Source organism: Pteropus alecto, unplaced genomic scaffold, assembly GCF_000325575.1.
Source record: "Pteropus alecto unplaced genomic scaffold, ASM32557v1 scaffold69, whole genome shotgun sequence".
NCBI classification, from domain to species: domain Eukaryota; kingdom Metazoa; phylum Chordata; class Mammalia; order Chiroptera; family Pteropodidae; genus Pteropus; species Pteropus alecto.
Window position 1 is genome coordinate 3,391,508 of NW_006494610.1, and position 19,314 is coordinate 3,410,821.

Consider the following 19,314-nt stretch of genomic DNA (forward strand, 5'->3'; position numbering starts at 1 on the left):
GCTGGGGATGCCGCGGTTTGGCCTGCGGGAGCGGGGCGGGCGCGGAGCTTCCCGGGAGGGTGGCCGATCTGTGCAGGGCCGAGGCGGGATTCTCTTTTCAGCTCGCTCTGTCCAGGCCGCTGCTCCAGCCACGGCTCCCGCAGAGCGCGCGAGGAGAGCGGCGGAAGGTACGCCAGCCCTCGGGGAGATGCAACAAATGAGGGCGATCCAAGTTGCTGGGCCTGAACCCTCAGTGCTGCGGGAGGGGTCCCCGGAGCGCTTGACGCTGCTCGAGCAACTAACTTCACTTCTCCCGCCGCTGGGGAATTGGGAGGGGGAGAGGTGCAGAGGGCTTGGAGAAGGGCTTGCAATGAATTCTTCCATGAAAACTTTTTCCTCCCGGAGCATGAAAGTCTGCGTGCTCACAGTAGGACACAGAGAAGGCCGGGGTGGGGCGAGGGGTGGGAATCACGCCTGGCCGGTGGCGAGGGGAAGGCGATTTGCATTGCGAGTTGCAGCGCCCCGCAGACCGTGTGGCCGCTAAGCAGGCGGGCTGAGCGCTGAGATTTGGAGAAGTGGGAGCTGCTCGGGTGGGGGCGTCCCGCGGAGAGTCGGCCACTAGGTGTTCGTTTCCTTTCACTTCCTAAGGCAGCTGCTCAATATGAGGAGGAGACCCGGGCTTAGGCGGAGCGGCCTGATTCCCCGGGTCTGAGCGCCCACCCACCGCCTCCGCCCGGACTTCCCGGACGCTCTTGTGCTTGAGCTATGTGTGCCTGGTGACCAGGCGGCGTGGGGAGCCTCGGACTTGAGACTTCGGGAAGGAATGCTGGTTAGTTTTGAGTGACTTGGGGAGAGTGAAGAAACCCCAAAATGGAGGACTTCCCTACCAGGACCTACGGCACCAGTGGTCTGGACAACAGACCTCTGTTCGGAGAGACGTCCGCCAAGGTGAGTGCGGACCGGGACTCCGGCCTGGGCGTGTGTGTCTGTGTGTCTGACTCTTTGCCCTCCCGCTCAGAGTCCTGGCTGGGCCCTCTGCGGCCCCGGAAGGCACTTGTAGAGAGAAGGCTGGTTCTTCAACCCCGTTTCCATCTCAGGATGTTTTCCTGCCACTCTGCTCCTTCTTTGGGACAGGGTTGGCCAAGATCCTTGAAGGCCGGGGGTGGAGAAAAGTTCAGAAAGTTCTAGGCTGTTGGGGGCCCTTCAGTGGAGTGCGGAAGCCCCTGGTTTGGGGGGTGGGGGGTGGGAGATGAAGGTGTGTATGATATTTGCATTTAGGCATATCCAGCTGGAGTGCTAACCTTCAAGAGGCTTCAAATGTGCGCCTGAGGCTCTGGTAAGAAAGAGCCGGCAGACGTGCTTCTGATTACTGCTTATCTAGAGGCATTAAGGATTGCTGCTAAGGCAGCCAAGCAAATAAAAGAGAAGAGGCGTGAAATGGGAGTTTCTTTGTTGGCGTTTATTACAGGAAATGATCAGAGGGTCTCTGGACCCTAACAAGCTATATAGTACCTTACTTTAGGTTTTTAAAAAGTATGTTTTCTTACAAGCTTAATCATGTGATGTTCCAGGCCAGTAATTGAAGAGAGCTCCTTTTCAAGTACTCAGCATTTACTAAGCATTACTCTTTTGAGTTGTTTGGGCAAGATTAGCCTGTTTGTCTTTTTTTGTTTTGTTTTGTTTTTCACCTAGAAAGTGGCATTGGTAATCTTTGACCCTTGGCAAATTGCTTTCAGCCTCTCAAAAATTGGGGCACAGACCTTCTTGGGTTTCTCAGCTTTGGCAGGACCTGTAGTAGAAAAGATAGGGAACTTATACACCCAGCAGTGTGGGGCAGAGCCCTGAATTTGGAAGCTGCCAACCTGCTGCAGGGCTACTACTTTACTTTATAAAACTCCATGTGGATTTTGCCTTCCTGTAAAGTGTCTTAATAAGAAAATATTTTAAGCTTGATCTCTAGGGAGATGCACTTTGTTTATCTTCTGGCTTTGCATTATCCCCGCCCACAGTGCACCTGGTTTGAGAAGCATGGTTCTAGTCCAGTAGATATTTCTATTTTTGCTAACATTTTTGAGCATTATGTGCTAGGCCCTGGGAGTCCAAGGAACCCAGTTAGGTGAAGAAAATATGTAAATAAATGTGATGCGGTTGGATCTCTGCTATTATGGGACACCGAGGGAGTACGTTGGGGTAAGAGGAGAAACTGGTCATTTTTATTTGGGAAGCTTGGGGAAGACCTTAGAGCAGGGGTCTCCAAACCCCGGGCTGTGGGCCGGTACCAGTCTGTGGCCTTTTAGGAACTGGGCTGCACAGCAGGAGGTGAATGGCAGGCTAGGCAGCGAAGCTCCATCTGTATTTGCAGCTGCTCCCTAGTGCTAGCATCACCGCCTCAGCTCCACCTCAGATCATGAGGCATTAGATTCTCATAGGAGCACCTGTCCCTGGTGCCAAAAAGGTTGAGGATTGCTGCAGAGGATGGCTTCTCCATTCAGTCTCTGGTAGCCTTGGGCTTTCAGATATGAGTGCCCCTAAATTGGGATTTGGCTAGAAGGGAATATGGGGTCTGGAGAGTGGAGGCAGCTTGCTGCTTGAAGGAGTTGGACCCAGGGCATCTGGCTGCCCCGCCTTTTTGAGAGCGAAGAGGTTCACTGTTTCCTCCCTACCCCCGGCCATGCCCTGGTGCACAGATTGGGGTTCTGGGTGATGCGAACTTTCTGATCTCATTTAACCCCATAGTCCATGAGTACTGAGGTATATGACTTGGTAATGGGCTTGTTGATTTATATAGACACTTAGAAATATCGATGTTTTCTGACTTGCTTGGGCCTAAATAGTCAATGACTGACTGTAAGTTTCCTATTGCCTGTGATCCACTTGAAATCCATCCAGAAACCTCACTATTCCAAATATATCTCTGTTTATTGCTTACTTATTTAGTCCAAGAGAATATAGCCCTGACACTACTTAGGCAGCTTTAGGCATTGTAACAGTACATTCACCTTCTCAGAGCTCACTTCGGCTTCCTCTATGGGTTTGACAGAACGACTGGACACAGAGAAATTGTGTAGAATGGAGAGAGGAGAGAGACCCCTGTTCTGGGGGTGGAGAAAACATCATTTTTTTTTCTTATAAATTGAGGTGCCAGACCTAAAGAAGGAGAGGCATCCTTCTTTGAAGACAGCAGATGATTTTATTGAGGACCTGAAGTGGGCAAGGCAGAAACTGCCAGAGCGGGTAGATTCCTGGGCACCTTGAGAACCCCTTCGGTGTTCCTAGTTTGCATGCAGTGTTCCTAGTTTGCTCTTTTTCAGATGCCAGAAAACTGGCCACAACAGCCACTTTACAGTGGAAACTTAATATTAGTGAACTACCACTTCTGAGGAAAAAATCCAGAAAGGGGAAAACCCACTTCCTGCTGTAGTCTGACGGATCTTCTGTACTCTTATATTTGCCTAATAACAAATAATCATGTATAACCTCTCAATTTTAAATCTAGAAAGGACTAGAGCTTTAGATTTAGTCCGTAACTTTAAGGCAAAGATTTCTGAAGCCCACAGAGTAGAGAAGCGTCTGGAGGGAAATCATTTGCTCAGTGCGGGTAATGGGTAACATGCTAGGCATTCAGCTTTCCTTCGATCCCCAGATTCCTTTGTAAGATGAGCATTGCCATTCCAAGTTTAGAACTGAGGAACCTGAACCACAAAGCAGGCTACTTGTTCAGTCACACAACTCGCTCTCCTCTGGTGGTTTCACCAGAGGCCCATTCCATGAGTTGACTGGGGTAGTAAATAGTAAATTATATGGCTTGTGTCACATATTTCTAAAAGCACTATAGACATTCATATACCTATTGCCCTTTCACAGGAAATAGGTGAAGTGGTTCACCCAAACTCATGGAGCGAGTGAAAGATCGTGGAATCTAGAACAATAAATATATCACCCAGTGGATCCTGAGCTGCACCCTCGTGGGCAATCCCTGAGGGAACTTATGTCTTCATTTGTACTCACATGTATGGTTTCGGTTACTGAACTCCAAATTTATTCAATCTTTAGCGTATTTAGGAATAACTTTACAGATAGAGTCATGGAGCAAAGAGCAAAGTGAAACAGTTCTCTATCGTTACATAAATACCAAAGGAGTAAGGGACAAAGAAAGAAAGATGTTCATTTTTTTCTAAGAAATATCTCCCTCATTCTTTAACAGCTTTAGAATTACCTGTTGCTAAGTGGGCTGTCTTATGCATGCTGGTCAGGATGTCCGGATGCGTTTTCAGCCATCCCCCTTTCTGGAATAAGTACCTCTTTCAGGTGAAAAAGTGTGGCACAAATGCCACAATAATACAATACATTTGAGGCTTCTAAGCCTGTGCTGTAGCTTAGCATTTTCTAAAGGAGCACTGTCCAATGGAAATATAATGTGAGCCATATATATGATTTTAAATGTCCTAGTAGCCATATTAAGAAGTATGAGATGAAAATTAATTTTAACTCCATACATCCAAATACTGTCATCCAATATATAAATCAAAATACTGTCATTTCATTATATAACCAATATAAAAAGTGGAGATATTTTTACTTTTTTTTTTTTTTCCATACTAAGCCTTTGAAATTCAGTGTGTATTTTTCACCTGTAGCCCATCTCAGTTTGGACCAGCCACATTTCTGGTGCTCAGTAACCACACGTAGCTATTCCTACCATATCAGACAGTGCAATTATAAGCAAGTGAATTATTAGTTATGGTGGTTCCATAGTCACGGTTATGAAACATTTCTTTACTGTGGAACTCTCAGAACCTTTAATATGCTAATTTTCATTGGGACTTTAGTTGGAACACTAACCTGTACTATTTTGGTGGCTTTGCCATTTAGTGCTGGCACAACGCCCTGCCCAGTTCTTACCTCCACCCTAGGAGCATTCATGAGATAAGTTTCGGCAGAAGATCCTTTGGGAAATGTTACTCTAGGAAGCTCCGTCCCCTTTTCCTCCCTTCCCTCCTCTGTGTGAACTAGAACCTGGAGTTACCTGCCCCCTTCTGCTCTTGCCCAGGGCTGCCTTTAAAAGTTTGCTTAGGACAACACAGTTGGGGCCATCTTTCTGTCTTTGAAATGGTTGGGCATTGTTATCCTCAGGGCTTATGAGGCAGTCTTGATTTGCTAGCTGATTGCCAGATCGTCTGAAAACAGTTTCAGCCAGTCTAGACTGGTAAACCTAGGAGGGGAGGAGGAGAATGGCTGTCTTTGGAGGGACAAAACAAATTAGAACACTGCACTTGGTGGAAGGTGGTTCCCAGACCAGCCTGTTGATTTTCACTGATCACCAAATAGGGATTCATCCTCTAAGAAGGGTAGTGACATTTCTTGTCTTTTTATTCCTGCTTGGATGTGATATAAGAACATTAAGTGACTTTGGAGGAAGGCACACACACTGAACTCGTAAAATATGAGGGGTGGGAGGGCAAAGTAGTAAGCCCTGAGGCTCAGATCTTTCATTTTATGGCAAAAGTACTAAAGTACTTTTCCTGCATCCTGTAAAAAAAAAAAAAAAAAAAAAAAAAAAAAAAGGCAAATAAATTAAAAAAACAACCTATAGTCCAATTCCAGCAATTCAAACTTAGGGCTTTTGGCTTCTGCAAATAAGAGTGTTAAGATTAGAGTGCTACTTTTTGTCTTTTTTGGGAGTGGGGAGTTTGGGGATTGCTGCTTTATTAACAACAAAGCTGTGGTTCAGATTGTTGTGCGCCTGCCGCCTCTGCCCAGAGCCCCAAAGGCTGTGTCCTCCCAGGAGTGCAGGCTTCTAGCTTCTTTCCTTTGACAGAGCTTCTGGGTGATCCTCTGAGCACAACTCCTGTCTTCCTCAAAGGAGAGCTGGCCACCCAAGGGACTGGATCAGTTGTCCCCTTGCCTCTCCAGCCTGTCAAACCACGTTAGTTGCCGTTTCTTGTGCTGGAAAAACCGTTCAGGCTGATGGATACCATGACTTTTTTCTTTCCTATTCTAATTTGTGTTTTCTCCCTGCCCACAGAGCAGAGGACTGGTGATCTCTGGGGATTGGGCTCAGGCATTTTTTCTTTTTTTTTGAAAGCCCCTCAGAGGATACTGGTGTGAAGGGACAGCTGACATCTGCTGGTCTCACCCTGGCTCTATAGGAGTCCAGTCCCGGATGGCACCTCTCCACTGATTCCCTTCCTTTAGCTGCCTCCCTGCTCTTGGCAAATGTTGTTCTTCTTCTTTCTGTAGCATCCTGTCTTCTCCAAATATCTGCATTCTGCTCAGTTTACTTCGCTGCCTTAGAACCTTCCTTACAACCCAGCCTGCATCCATAGTTTCCTGCTAGGAGCCTGGCCGTCAGAGATGCCCCCAGCACTTCTTGTGCTGTGAGGGATTTATAAAATCTTATGTCCTGACAAGACTATAAGCTCCTGGAGGGGAGGAGCCAGTCGCCTCATTTCTATAGTCTTTCTAGCACTAGGCACAGTGCCTTGCCCAGTTCTTGATTTTATGTATATTAAGTTTAAAGCGAAGTGACAATTTAATATCACCAAAAAATAACTTTCATTTTTAAGGGACAATAGGAGGAACCAATAGTAGGAGGGGCTGGCGTTCAGAAACCTGGAATGCTGATACCAAAATAGGAAATGGTGTTTCAGGCTCTCCTGCAATTAAAGTCATCACTCGGCCTTCTTCTTGCTGGAACTCAGCAAGAAGGCCAGTAGTAAACGTAATATGATATTGTATAAAAATACTTAAAATGAGGCCTGGCATCTCACAAGCAGATGTTCTGCTGAATTTTCCTCTCTATAGATGTGGTTTTCGCAGGTCAGTTGTAATAAGCTGGGTCTACTGAACTGAGTCATTTTTTTCTTAGCATTAGTCCATAGGCCATGTATAGGTATAGTGACCATGTTATCTGAACTGCCATAGGGACATGTGGGTTGACAAACTTGAGAGTCAACCCACTGTTGGAGTGATGGAATGCATTTGAAATTGGGGCTGCCCTGGAAGTTGGGGTCAGGGCATGGCACCAGCTCAGCTCCTACTCATCTCTGAGGAGCCTAATCTCACTGGTAAGACACACATTAGATGTAGTAGAAATAACACTAATACCACATTAGCAGCCATTTACCAGTTCGCTATTAAATATTAGTTGCTCTGGTCTAGGCGCTTTACGTGTGTTATCTTGTAATCCTTATAGCAACCCTGTGTGTTTGACCATTTACAAATATGGACGTTTAGGCTTACTAGTTAAGTGACTTATGCAAGGCACAGGCAGGTCTGTCAGGCTTCTGACCTCACAGTCCTTGCAACATGCTTCCTGTTCTGAAGATCAGCACATAAAAGTCAGGCACTTCCTTTGGGTACCAGTTCTAGGGATCATTTGTCCCTTAAACATGTAGAATAGGTTTGTTTTCTACTTTTACTGTGATCTGATTTCCATAAGTGATACTTCAATGAAAAGAATATATTTCAAGTGCATGTATCTCTGAAAAAGAGAATCTGGCAGGATGGGTATACAAAAATATTCACAATTGAAAGATAACTTCAAAATATTAAGTAAGGAAAATATTTAAAAATGTCTGTGCATTTACTTTGTCTAGATAGAAACGAGGGAAAAGTTGGTGTTCAGGTCTGCGTGTAGCTAGCAGTGGAGGTCATGGCGGGGCACTTGAGAGAGTTCACAGTGTGAAAGTCGTAGAGTGTGGGTGTGCCTGCATTCTCATAAATCTTTTCTCAGGCATTCTTCTGGCACAGTTCAATCTAGTGTTTCTTTGGCAAGTCTCAGAACAGTAGTACCTGTGATCAGAGAAAAGGTGTCCCCTTGCTCTCCATCCAGTGGATGCTGGATGTCCCTAGAGTTGCCCCTGGTGACATCGTGAGTCAGAGCCTTGTAGTTCTGGTTTTTTGCTTCAGCTGGGCCCAAACCTTTTTTTGCATCTCACATCCTTTTGGTCTATTTCTAGAGGGCTGCCTCTTTGGCAGCTGACCAGGCCATTTCCAGAGCTTTCCTGACAAGAAGTTTTCCACTGTGATTTGGAAGAAGAAAAGAAAAATCATTTCTGAGAATCAGCCTTTTATGGTATTGGAACCCTTAAGTTTGATGAAGAAATGCAGAACTTTGGCCATAAAATTGTAGGATGTGGCTCAAGGGTCTGAATCTCTCCCTCCAGCTTAGCAGAGGTTGGAAGCGGCACCCTTTGCACATGTAATGCATGCCGACTACATTGCCTTTTTTTCTCTCTCCCTCACAGGAGAAGATAATCACTGTCTTCAGTGACCTGAAGAACGTGTGGGCTAGGGAGGATAAGTGCTGAATTTAAAATGGGATTGAGCCCTATAATAAAATGATGAGCAAAGTGCCAGGAAGCATGGAGAAAGGGAATAATTCTACCAGGGCCATCAGATCAGAGGGCTTTTGAGTCTTAGACCTAGAAGCAGGAATAAGATTTTTGACAGGCATCCCAAGCAGGAGGTCCAGCTGTGTCAAAGGGGTGGAACAGGAAGATATAGGAAGCAGCGAGGGAATGTGAGTGCTCCACTGTGACGGGAGTCTAGAACCGGGGAGGCATGGTCAGAGGAAAAGTGAGGCCGAGTGAAGAGGCTTGAATGCTGTGCTAAGGAGTATAATTTTCTTGTGGAGACTGTAGGTTGTTGAGTGCTTCTATGTATTCAATTATTTTATTCAATTATTAATCACATGCATATTATCCCAGGAAATATGCTATGTACTAGATGGTATATCTTTTCTCATGGAGCATATATGTACTGCAGAGAAGATAGGCATCGAAACAAATCCTCCTTCTTCTCTCTCCCTTCCTTCCTAAGCTTCAGTCATCCTGGCCTTCTTTTTTTCTTCTCATTCCCAAGCTCACTTCTGCCTCAGGGCCTTTACACTTGCTGCACTGGCTTGTTTGCAATACCCTTCTCTCAGATCTTTCCATGTCTCATTCCTTTCTCTTATAAAGGCCTCTGCTCAAATGTCACCCATCCTCAGAGAGGATTCCCTTTCTCCACCCTGGTCACTCATTTACTCTTTTTATTTTCTTCCTAACTTCGTAACACTTATGTCAAAAGAGTGGAGAATGAATACTTAACATCAAAGTTGGAAGCAGGATGGATGGAAGGCTCTTCTAATGTTGGAGGGTGTTGAGATTTTGGGGCAAGAGATGGACTTCCTGAGGGAGAGATTCAACATAAAAATGAGGATGGAGATGATTAATCGAGCCAAGGAATGGGTGCAGGATTGGCTGAGAAGCTGGTCACCTGATCCTCTTCAGGCTGGAAGGAATGAAATGGGGAAGGATTTTCCTCTTTTTTGTGGCATCTTTTTTTTTCTAAGAATTTCTGCTGGTGTATGGGCTTCAAGAGTGGGATCGGAAACCTGAGTTGAGGTGCTTCTAACCACTTTCTGGAGAGATACAGGGACGGTCAACCCAAAATAAAAGGCTATGGAAGTACAGTGAAGGCCCAGCTCAAAACGTGAATTTGTAGTAAACTCAGTTTCTTCTTTTAGCTAATATTTGAGCATCTAATATATGATGGGCACTGGGGTTGGCAGAGAGAAATGACCAGTACTCTCTACCCTCTAATATGGTGGCACCTTTGTACAATCAGAAGAAGGTTATCTCTTTGGGTAGTGGCAGCTCTCACAGTCACATGGCTTGACTTTGTCTGAATTAAAAAAAGGTGTTCCTGCCTCTGGGCAGATGCAGGCCTGTGCCGGGGTGCACAGCTTGGAGAGTGCGGCATTGGGCTGGATTTCAGCTGTACAGCCATGCGCAGTGTCCCAGAATCTGAGTGTGAGCATGGCAGACCTGGTCCTTAGCCTCTGAGACCTTACAGTAGAGAAGAGGAGACAGATGTGTAAACTGGCAGGTAGGACAGTTTAAAGGTTTCACAGGAAGGCTTGGTGCTGGAGCATAGAATTGGTTGGGGGCTTGAGGGTGACTCGGGCCTGGGTTTTCAAAGCATCAAGAGCAGATGAACACACGTACCAGAGAGTCTTACGTGTGTTGTTGAAACTGCTGACTCCATGGTTAGAGATTGGTGGGGAGCCCCTCAAATGAGAGCTTTGGTGCAACAAATTGGGATGATCTAGTCAGTGGGTGTGTGCGAAGACCAGATTCAGGGCAGTAGAGGAGCAGGTTTGAGGAAGGGGGATTTGGCAAAGCAGGTGCTGAAATAATTGAGGTAACTGTGAAGAAGAAAGGAAGAAGTTGGCATGAGACTGCCCAGGGACATATGTTTCAAAAATAAAGGACGTTTATTCCATTCAGGTTGCTCTAACAAAATACTGCAGACTGGGTGACTTATAGATACAACAAACATTTCCTTCTCAAGGTTCTGGAGGCTGGAAGTCTGAGGTCAGGGTGCCAACATGGTTGGGTGAGGGCCTTTTTCTGGGTTGTAGACTCTCACTGCATCATCACATGGTAGAAGGGGCTAGGGAGCTCTCTGGAGCCTCTTTTGTAAGGGCATTAATCTCATGCATGACCTAAGCACCGCCCAAAAGCCCCACCTCCTAATGCCATCTGTCAGATTGGGAGTGTGGCATGTCAGCCATCTCACCTCCCACCCAACATCTTACTCTTTCGGGAACATTATAGCTTCAGCTTCTCTGTGGATCAGTATAAGAAATGACTGTGTGAAGTAGTTGCACTTTCTTTATTCCTGTGTTTGTACAGATGCATGCAGCAAACTCTTTTTAGACCCAAGAGAGGTTTGTTTCTTCTAGTGATCCAGCGTGCTTATTTTTCTTAGTGAGACCTTGTAAACCCCGTTGTACTTTCCACTTGGCTGCCAGGAGTCTTAGTGCTAACATTTGAATTTAAAGCATGAAAGTTTTCTTAGTGAAATTTTTTTCTATAAATTCTTCTTTCCATTCCCCAAACCCTTTTACAATTTTTTCTTGCTCTTTTCATTAAATGGATTAAGATTTTACTATAGTAGCACAAGCCCTTAAATACATTTTGGAAGTGGGCAAAACATAAATTGCTGTGGAAATGGAAGGTAAAACACGATTTTACTTATTAGCATCTCAAACTGGCTGGAACCAGCTCGTTTCCAGGTTGCTGAGGACAAATGCCAGCTTTTGGTATTTTGGGATGTTACTGCCATTTTCCTCCCAGAGCCATCATTAAGTCACCTAAACATTTGAAATGAGTTTGGAGTTCTCTGTCTTGTTATCAAGATGCTGGCTAATGACTGACCAAGCAAGTCTGGGGGCTCCTCTGCTTTTTGATTGCTGAGGAGTTGGCTTTCTACTCTGGCCCCAATACTGATGATCCAGAGCCATAAATTATTAAATCAGGAAGGGACCAGATAGCATTTGATTTGATAGACCCAAATGGCTTAAGAGATCCTTTTAAAGTCACATAGCTATCCAGTGTCAGAACTCTGATGAGAAACTTGGTTTTTTAACTCTTATTTCAGGGACGACATGTATTGGTGTAAGGATTCTTAGACTTTTGAACTGCTCATTAGGCTTGCTTTTTGCAAAGAGCTTTGGATAGGTTTTGCCACTACCTGGCAGTATGACCTTGGACCAGTCAGGCTCATTGAACCTAGTTACTCATTGGTGAATGGAGACAGGGTATTCCTTACTTGCTTCACAGGGTTACCGTCTCCCGTCCTAGGTATAAACCATTTGCATGTATGTCCATCTTTTTCTCCTTTCTTTTTTCAAAGGAAGGTCAAGATGTGATTCCTTTGGCAGACTGATCCCAGCCCCTTTCCTCTCAGCTCTAATGCAACTTGCTTAACTTTCAGCTATCTCCATTTGCCTGATTTTTTTTTTTTTTTTGGTAACAGCTGTGCTTTTGTTTTTCCTGGGGTTCTTGTGAAGTTTCTTCTTCAAGAACCACCTTTTCTTGTTCATCTGCTAGTCTTTGTTCAGGTTTGACTTTTCTCTGAGTCTCTCCCTGACTGCCCAAGGTACCTCACTTTGTTTCTTCTTAGTGCCCTCTTATGCTCTGGATAGTATAAACTTCTGGAGGCTGGAGATGGTTTTGTTACATTTGCATCCGGAATATAGTAGATAATTTTTTTCTAGTTTCGTTGAAATATAATTGAGATAGTTTAAATGAATAAATAAATGACATATGAGGTAACATCAGAATTCCTCTCAAAACCATACATGTATGTATATTTTTATGTTCATGTGCTCATGTATGCATGTATGAGTTATCTCTCAACCTGGTGGTATTTGTCTTTGGGAAAGGCATCCTGATTCCCTTTCCTGTCCTCTCTGCAGGTAAGGATCAAGGCTGACTCTGGTCCTGTCAACCCTCCTTGCTTGGGGAGTGAAAATAAGCCACAGTATAAGGTTTAAAGTTCTGAGTGGGGAGAATAGTTTTGGTAGATGGAAATCGGATAGTAGTAAAACTGGGGAGAAGACCGAGCTAATTTCTGTGAGAAATTGAAATAACCGAGTTAATAGAGACTGGCTATAGAAGTGGAAACCTGAGTTTCAGTTCATTCCATAAACAGCAAAGTTTAAATGCAGTATTCTCTTTTCTTCACATACTCTATTTCCGATTTGGGGTTTATTCTAAAACTCTCCTCTGAAATGCTATTTAACTGGCTATTTAATTATTCTGTTATTCATTTACTTTTGGGGACTGGAGCTGGAGGAGCTGCTGAAGCTCTGAAAGATAATCCCTGGGTCCAGGGAGGGGACTGTACAGTATGAACTTCTCCGTCTTCAAAATTGTTTAGTTTAGACTCTAAACTTTATAGTGCTTCCCAAATTTAAATGTACACACAAATCATCAAGGATCTTTGTTAAGTTGCAGATTCTAATTCAGTAGGTCTGGGGCAAGGCCCAAGATTCTGCATTTCTCACGGACTTCTAGATGAGACCAATGCTCCTGAGCCCAGACCACGCCTTGTGTAGCAAGCGCTTAGAAGGTGGCCTTCCAGAGTCAACTCTGTTGTTTCTTTGGCCTGGATTCATGGTTACTTTGATCACAGAAGGCCTGAAGCCAAGACCTTGGCTTAGAGAAAGAAAACCCGTGAGAAACGCTCTGCCATATCCTAAAGAGTTCACCCCATTTTGGGAGTCCCAGAGAGACTGCATTATAATAGAGTAGCTGATATTCATGAAGATGTCTTGGAATTCCATTTGAACTGTCTAGAAGGTAAGCAGGAAAGTATTCATTCAAATTTAGATATATTTTCATGGATGATTAAAACCAGTTAGGTTTATATGGATAAGTTCAATAATCTGTAAAAAAATCACTTATGAGAAAATGTTCATTCCTGGAAGATAAATGCTTTATAGTAGTTTGCTAATAGGCTTTTTGAGGTGTCACTTGCCACTTGATGTCTTTGTTTAGGCCAGCAAGTAGCATTCTAGGTTGTTCTTCCAGTGAGCAGTGTATGTGTAATCTACTCTGTTGACATTGAATCCTGTCTCTGTCACTTATTGTCGAGAACTTGCCGAGTTCTCAATTTGCCTGAGCCTGTTTTGCCATCTGTTAAGACCATTTCATCCCATGATTTTTTAGAAAAGATATTCAAAAACTCCTCGCATAGTTACTCTCCCTTCACCATTATTTTTACCCATGCTTTGATCTTGGTTGGCAACTTGCTGTGCTATTATTCTGAGACTAGTGATTCTTCTTGACCACCTGTCACCTGAACCTCTTCGCTGGTTTCTTTCTATTGGTTAAGATAACTGTTGTGAGGTACACAGACCTTTGCAAACTTTTGTAAATCCCTGGAGCTCCTAAGGAGATGGGAACAGATATTCTTGACTTTTCAGAATAGACTAGAAGAGTTTAGTTGGACCTTTTTCACAAGGCAAAAAATAATGGGGCTCCCATTAATAGACTGTCTACATACACATTTATGTTACACACACACGTTTGTCTTGTATGGGAATAAGCTAATAGTGATAATTGATTATTTGCCTCTGGGTTCCTTTCCTAAAAATGGTCATTAATTTCAGACAAACTCCTGTGTGCTCTGTAGGCTTCCCTGAGTTGGTGGTAAGATTGGGTCTGAGGCTTCCTAGTTTAGTAAGGGTGTGGCTGGAGTCAGTTTCCTTTGTCCTCTATAACATCTGAATTGCTTTGGCCTTGGTCTGGAGAGTGGTTTGTCCTTGGTTAGATCAGGCACACCCAATATAGCTCTGGCTTTCCTTCTCTCTTCCTTTTCAGCTTGGCTGGCCGGCTGGCCTGCCTGCCTCTTTGGATTCTTATCTTTAAATAGAGATAATTTGGAAATGAGTGTTTAGTTGTTGCACTGCTTGTTCCTGTACCTTTCCCATCTCTGAGCTTTCGTTTATTGGCTGCTCACATTCCATATCCTATTCTCTGCACACATTACCAAAGTCTCCAAGACCTATTCATTACTCAGCTTTGACTGCTCAGAAATAAGACTGCTTGGTATTCTCATTGGCCAGTTTCCTACCGTCTTAAACTCTTATGACCTTATTCTGTAATATGTATTACTAATATTACATTCGTAATATATAAAAAGTATTACTTTAACTTTTTAGTCCCTATAACTCAATTCAACCAGTGACCCTGATTTAGGAATTGTTTGTGTTACTTCTAACTTGCTGAATCAAAGGATTCTACTTTTGTTTATATATTTTAGACTTTTGCTATTAAGTGGAAAACCACTGGACAAGATGGTCTGAGATTCGCTTCCAGCCGTGGCATTCATTCTATGATCCCTCTAGTGGTAGCATCTACTTTTTGATTAGACAAGGATACTTAAGCTGTATCACAAATAGGTCTACACTCATGATGGCACTTGACATCACATACGGTCTGGTTCCTGATACTTTTTACTAAGGCTTTGGGCTGGCCATCTCAGTGCCACTGTCCCTTTGCTTCATAAAATTTGTCAAGAGACCTTCTCCTAATTAGTTGTCCCCATCTTTCCCATTCTGGTGGCTTTGCCTTTCTGACAATTTTATGTCTGTATAAAGGGGGGGCAGGATCTTTGTTTCTTTCATTCTAACCACCCAGTGCCTAGCTTTGTACTTTTCTGAAAGTGCTATAGATCCGTCATATGGCTCAAATACTCTTTTCTGTTTCAGGATCGAATCATCAATTTAGTTGTTGGCAGCTTAACATCCTTACTGATTCTAGTAAGTATCTTTATTTTGTCTCACCCAGGCTCTTAGGCAAAGTTTTTAAAACTTTAGTACTGTGGTTCAATTAACTCCAAAAAAGTAATTAAATGGGGCCAGTGCATAAGCATGTGAAATATTCCAGTTATATTAATGCAATTTTATTACCACTTAAAACTGCAGTTTGTAACTAGAGTAGCTAAACTGATTTCCACCCTTACCCCCAGTTGAATATGTATAGTACAAGTCAAACAGTTTTGTGAGTTTGCCTTGTTTGTTTGCCTAGTAGGTTTGTTATCAGTGGCTACCAGTAACTCCTTTCTGCACACAATTCACAACTCCCAATTTTTCCTGCTAATACCTTGCATTTATTTTATTCTTAAAGTACATTACCTTTTGGTTCAAAAAGATTTGGTCAGCATGTAGTAATTTTTCATCCCATATAATACAGCTTGGGGCTATCAAAATAAAATAAAAACAAAACTCTATTTCCCACATACTGAGAATGACATTTCTGTGGCACATTTTCATTAAATATAAGAAAATTTTAGTTAACTTTGTTTCCATGACTTAATATAAAGAATGGGTACATTGCTGTTATCTATGGGAGAAACAACTCTATAGGGCATTTGGAACTTATCTTTCAGTATTTTTCACGTTAAGCAAAAACAGTTTAACAAAAAGGTTGTAACTTTTCCCAATATAACCGTTAATCTCGGGAATGAGGTTGAAATGCTTCCTTTTTAATCTCTAACGAAGAGGTTATTTCTTGAGTTTAGCTAGATTTAACACTATGTTGTCTCCTTTCATAAAGGAGGAAAAGTTAGAAAAGAGGAAGTACTAAAAGAAATAACACAAGCATATTTACAAATATTTTATTAAATATATTACTGTTCCAGAAGGCAACTGTAGTGGTAGGTATCATTTTACGTGAGAGATTTTGTAATATACTGCCTAGACGCCAGCCTAACCAAGTCTTGGAATTACTCCTAAGGCCTGACATAATTTCTCTTCATACAGGTAACGCTGATCAGTGCTTTTGTTTTCCCTCAACTACCTCCAAAACCATTGAATATATTTTTTGCTGTCTGCATCTCTTTGAGTAGTATTACTGCCTGCATACTTGTGAGTACTGTTTAGAATTTAACTTGAGTATCCTCTCAGTGCCTGGGACAGATTCCCAGCCCTGGATCTGTCTATATGAAAGTTTCTTTAATTACAACTCTCACCTGCCAAGGGTGTCAGAATTCTCAATATTAATCGCAGGGCTTTCTTTAATTTTTTTCTTTTCTCCTAAATCCCAAAGGTGTAGCACTAAAGTGAAACTGTTCCCTTGACAGGCTAAAAAAATAGAAGGAAAAAAATAGTTAAAAGACCTAGGTGGGGTGGGGGGGAGCAAAAAACTTAGGTGGTGAAAGATTTAATTTACTTCTGTTCCTTCGAGGACTACCCCGCAGGGCCCAGCAGGCTGAGAAATGCCATTGCTGCTCTTAAGGGAAGACGTATGGCACCCTGGATACATTTCTAATAATTACAAAACTAGTCTATTTCCATCTCTGCTTATCACCCCAAGTGAAAGTAATTAACACCAGTCTCCTGGGAAACCTAAAGCTGCAGTTGTATCCTTGTCACAAGAATGTTCACTTTTACTATAAAAAAGGCTTTCTTTTAGGTAAGGAAAACATAGGTGGTGGGGGATCTAAGCTGCGTACTGGCCTAGTGTTCAGCCGCTCATTAGTTGGCTGTTTCATTTCCTTTGAGGCAGAATCAAAACAGTAAACCCTTAAAAGCAATTGTTTTGACTCACATAGGGCTTAAATCATAATGGTAATGTGCTTATGAGTCAAAATTAAACGGGGATGGGGAAGGCTACCTCCATACTTCTAAGTCACTGATTCTGCTGTAGTCCTGACCTGAGGGAAGAAGAGGGCCACCCTACTTTGGGAGCCTTTGGACAGAGCTCCAAGAGATGCGCTCCTCCTACTCCCAACCAAAAGCCAGAAGTGACTAATAGTGAACTAGTTTAAACCAAATACATGCTCATGGAAGCCCAATTTTGTATTGGCAGTCCAAACGTTATATTAAAGTTGTCCTCTCAGTACCTAAAAAAAAATTATATCTTTTACTCAAATATATTTTAAAAATGTCCAGAAGGTACATATTTTAGGTATGTAGTCTTGGTAGACACTCTGTTGTCTGAAAATAGAACAAAGTTAACTGAGAAAGCAGGAATAGGTATGATAACTTGGTACTACTTGAATTGTAAAAAATAAAAATTAAATTTTGGCTGCATTAGTTTCAGGAGTGTAGATTTTAATAACGTCTCATTTAGAGGGAAAATAATTAGTTGCATTTTAAATTTTAAATACTTGATCCAGTGACTATTACTTAAAACTTGTATTTAATTCTTCTTCTTTTAGATCTACTGGTATCGACAAGGAGACTTAGAACCGAAATTTAGAAATCTAATTTACTATATCTTATTTTCTATCATCATGCTATGTATATGTGCGAACCTGTACTTCCACGATGTGGGAAAGTGAGGCTGCCAAGGAGAAAATACTTACCAGGTCTCTTCAAAGCTATGTATTAGGACTGTAAGTGCTGGATAAGGTATGCTGAAGAATCTCCTGCAGAAGTCTGATACATGATTTTCATGTAATTGTGAATCTAAATTCCCTCTTGCAAGGGAGACACGTCATAGATCACGTTGCTTTTTGTTTAAGGAGCTGATGTTGCACTTAAACATTCCAACCCTTAAAGCTCAAATAGCACAAGTAATTTTCACTTTTGAGATTAAAATTTTTTATAATTAGATTGCATGGCGAAAGGCTATGTAACAATCAATCTTGCATTTTAAGACAAATATTCTTTTATTTCTGTTAAACTGAATATACAATTGTTCCCTAGGCAACCAACTTTTGCTTATAACTACAATTTAAGTTCACGTTAACAAAACACAGACAGTGAAAAGACAACTTTGATTGTGATGATCTAATTACAATAATAAATAAAATAATTTATACAATTTTTTTTTTTTTTTGTTGACTTTTCTATAGGGGTCATATGCATTAAAGCCCTAAGAGGCTAGTTTTGGTTTAACCTTCTCTAATATAGGAATGACTCTTGATTTGTTTCCTTTCATTACAGAAGCATTTTTTTTTTTAATTGCCTGAGAGGGAGAAGTTACTTTGTACCCTCACCAGCTAATGCACTAAGTGAATGGCAAACTCTGATACCCTCCTTAAATATTTTCTGGGTAATTTATATAGCAAAACATGTAAGAAAAGGTCATGGTATAGGACAGGGAACTTTACTTCCCTCCCATTTAATTTTACTTCAAAGTGCTAATTTTGTAAACTGATGACAACTGGTTCTGAGGGAAAACTCTACTTAGCTGTAGTGAATTTTCTTAACTCTTTTAATGCTTTCCTTTCTGCCCAGCTTAAATCAGCTCCCACCGCCAGCAATGGGTAAACCACAGGTAACTACCACAGTCACCTCGTAGGTCTATGTCCTTGTATGCTGGTCAAGTCTCAAACTAATGATAATCTTTTTGAAGGTGGTCACTGGTAAGATCACGCTGATGTGACCTCTCTGAAATATAAATAGGCCTACCTGAGACAGGATAGAGATTCATGTCTCATCTTTAGAGATGAATATTACAGCTTTTAAAACAGAGTAGTTAAGCTTTGGTGATTTTAAACTTTTCTCAGTAGGTGAAGTGAACGAAATTCCCTGCTGACAAATGGCACTAATCACAGGGATCTATCTATGTAGTTAAGACCCCTTATACTCCACTCATCTACACGCTTTCATAAGACTAGAACTCAGATGATATATTTAAAGGAGGTAAAAAGTCATAGCAGCAACACTCTATGTGGCTTAAGCACTGTAGCTATTTAAAAGCCAGAGGAATGGTAAGTTAAACCTCTTGGGAGCTGCTCCTATTTCTTTGGAGATGTTGTAATTAACAGTGTGGCTTCTCTGCCTGAGCTACCTGTTTCTAAGAATTACTTAATGACAGTTTACCAAATCCTCAACATCCTTTGAGTCTTCTGAAACGGGACTGCCCAAAGATGATCCAATGATATTTGATTCTTCTCGATGATGTTGGAGTATGGGATCTGTAATGAGTTAAGTTTCAAGTTAGTCTTAAATGTATATATTCTTTAATTCACATCAAGAATTTAAGTATTTTACCAAAGTGCAAAATTTAAGAAGACTAGTCTTTATTGTTGGAGCAAGAAAGA

The 19,314-nt window shown here is 42.2% G+C and overlaps 2 protein-coding genes across 7 annotated transcripts in view; one reads left to right on the forward strand and one right to left on the reverse strand.

Moving 5' to 3' along the window:
- The first annotated feature begins 626 nt into the window (after positions 1 to 626).
- On the forward strand, positions 627 to 18,091 carry TMEM243 (transmembrane protein 243). Its single transcript, XM_025042170.1, has 4 exons — positions 627 to 927; positions 15,029 to 15,079; positions 16,082 to 16,186; positions 17,482 to 18,091. Exons 1-4 carry the CDS (start codon positions 850 to 852, stop codon positions 17,602 to 17,604), a joined length of 357 nt encoding a protein of 118 aa, XP_024897938.1. The 5' UTR covers positions 627 to 849; the 3' UTR covers positions 17,605 to 18,091.
- Positions 17,911 to 19,314, reverse strand: part of DMTF1 (cyclin D binding myb like transcription factor 1) — a 50,108-nt gene continuing 48,704 nt past the window's right edge. For all 6 annotated transcript variants that reach the window (XM_025042169.1, XM_015599809.2, XM_025042168.1 and 3 more), the window contains one exon: positions 17,911 to 19,188. In XM_025042169.1, coding sequence (XP_024897937.1) covers positions 19,079 to 19,188 — 110 coding nt within the window. In that variant the 3' untranslated portion in view covers positions 17,911 to 19,078. The remainder of the gene's footprint in view (positions 19,189 to 19,314) is intronic.

What these genes read in the sequence shown, in the direction of transcription:
- TMEM243 (XM_025042170.1), top strand. Translation starts at nt 850, where the DNA reads ATGGAGGACTTCCCTACCAGGACCTACGGCACCAGTGGTCTGGACAAC. An exon ending in TCGGAGAGACGTCCGCCAAG is followed by an intron (nt 928 to 15,028) that starts GTGAGTGCGGAC and finishes TTTCTGTTTCAG; the next exon opens with GATCGAATCATCAATTTAGT. An exon ending in GTATTACTGCCTGCATACTT is followed by an intron (nt 16,187 to 17,481) that starts GTGAGTACTGTT and finishes TTCTTCTTTTAG; the next exon opens with ATCTACTGGTATCGACAAGG.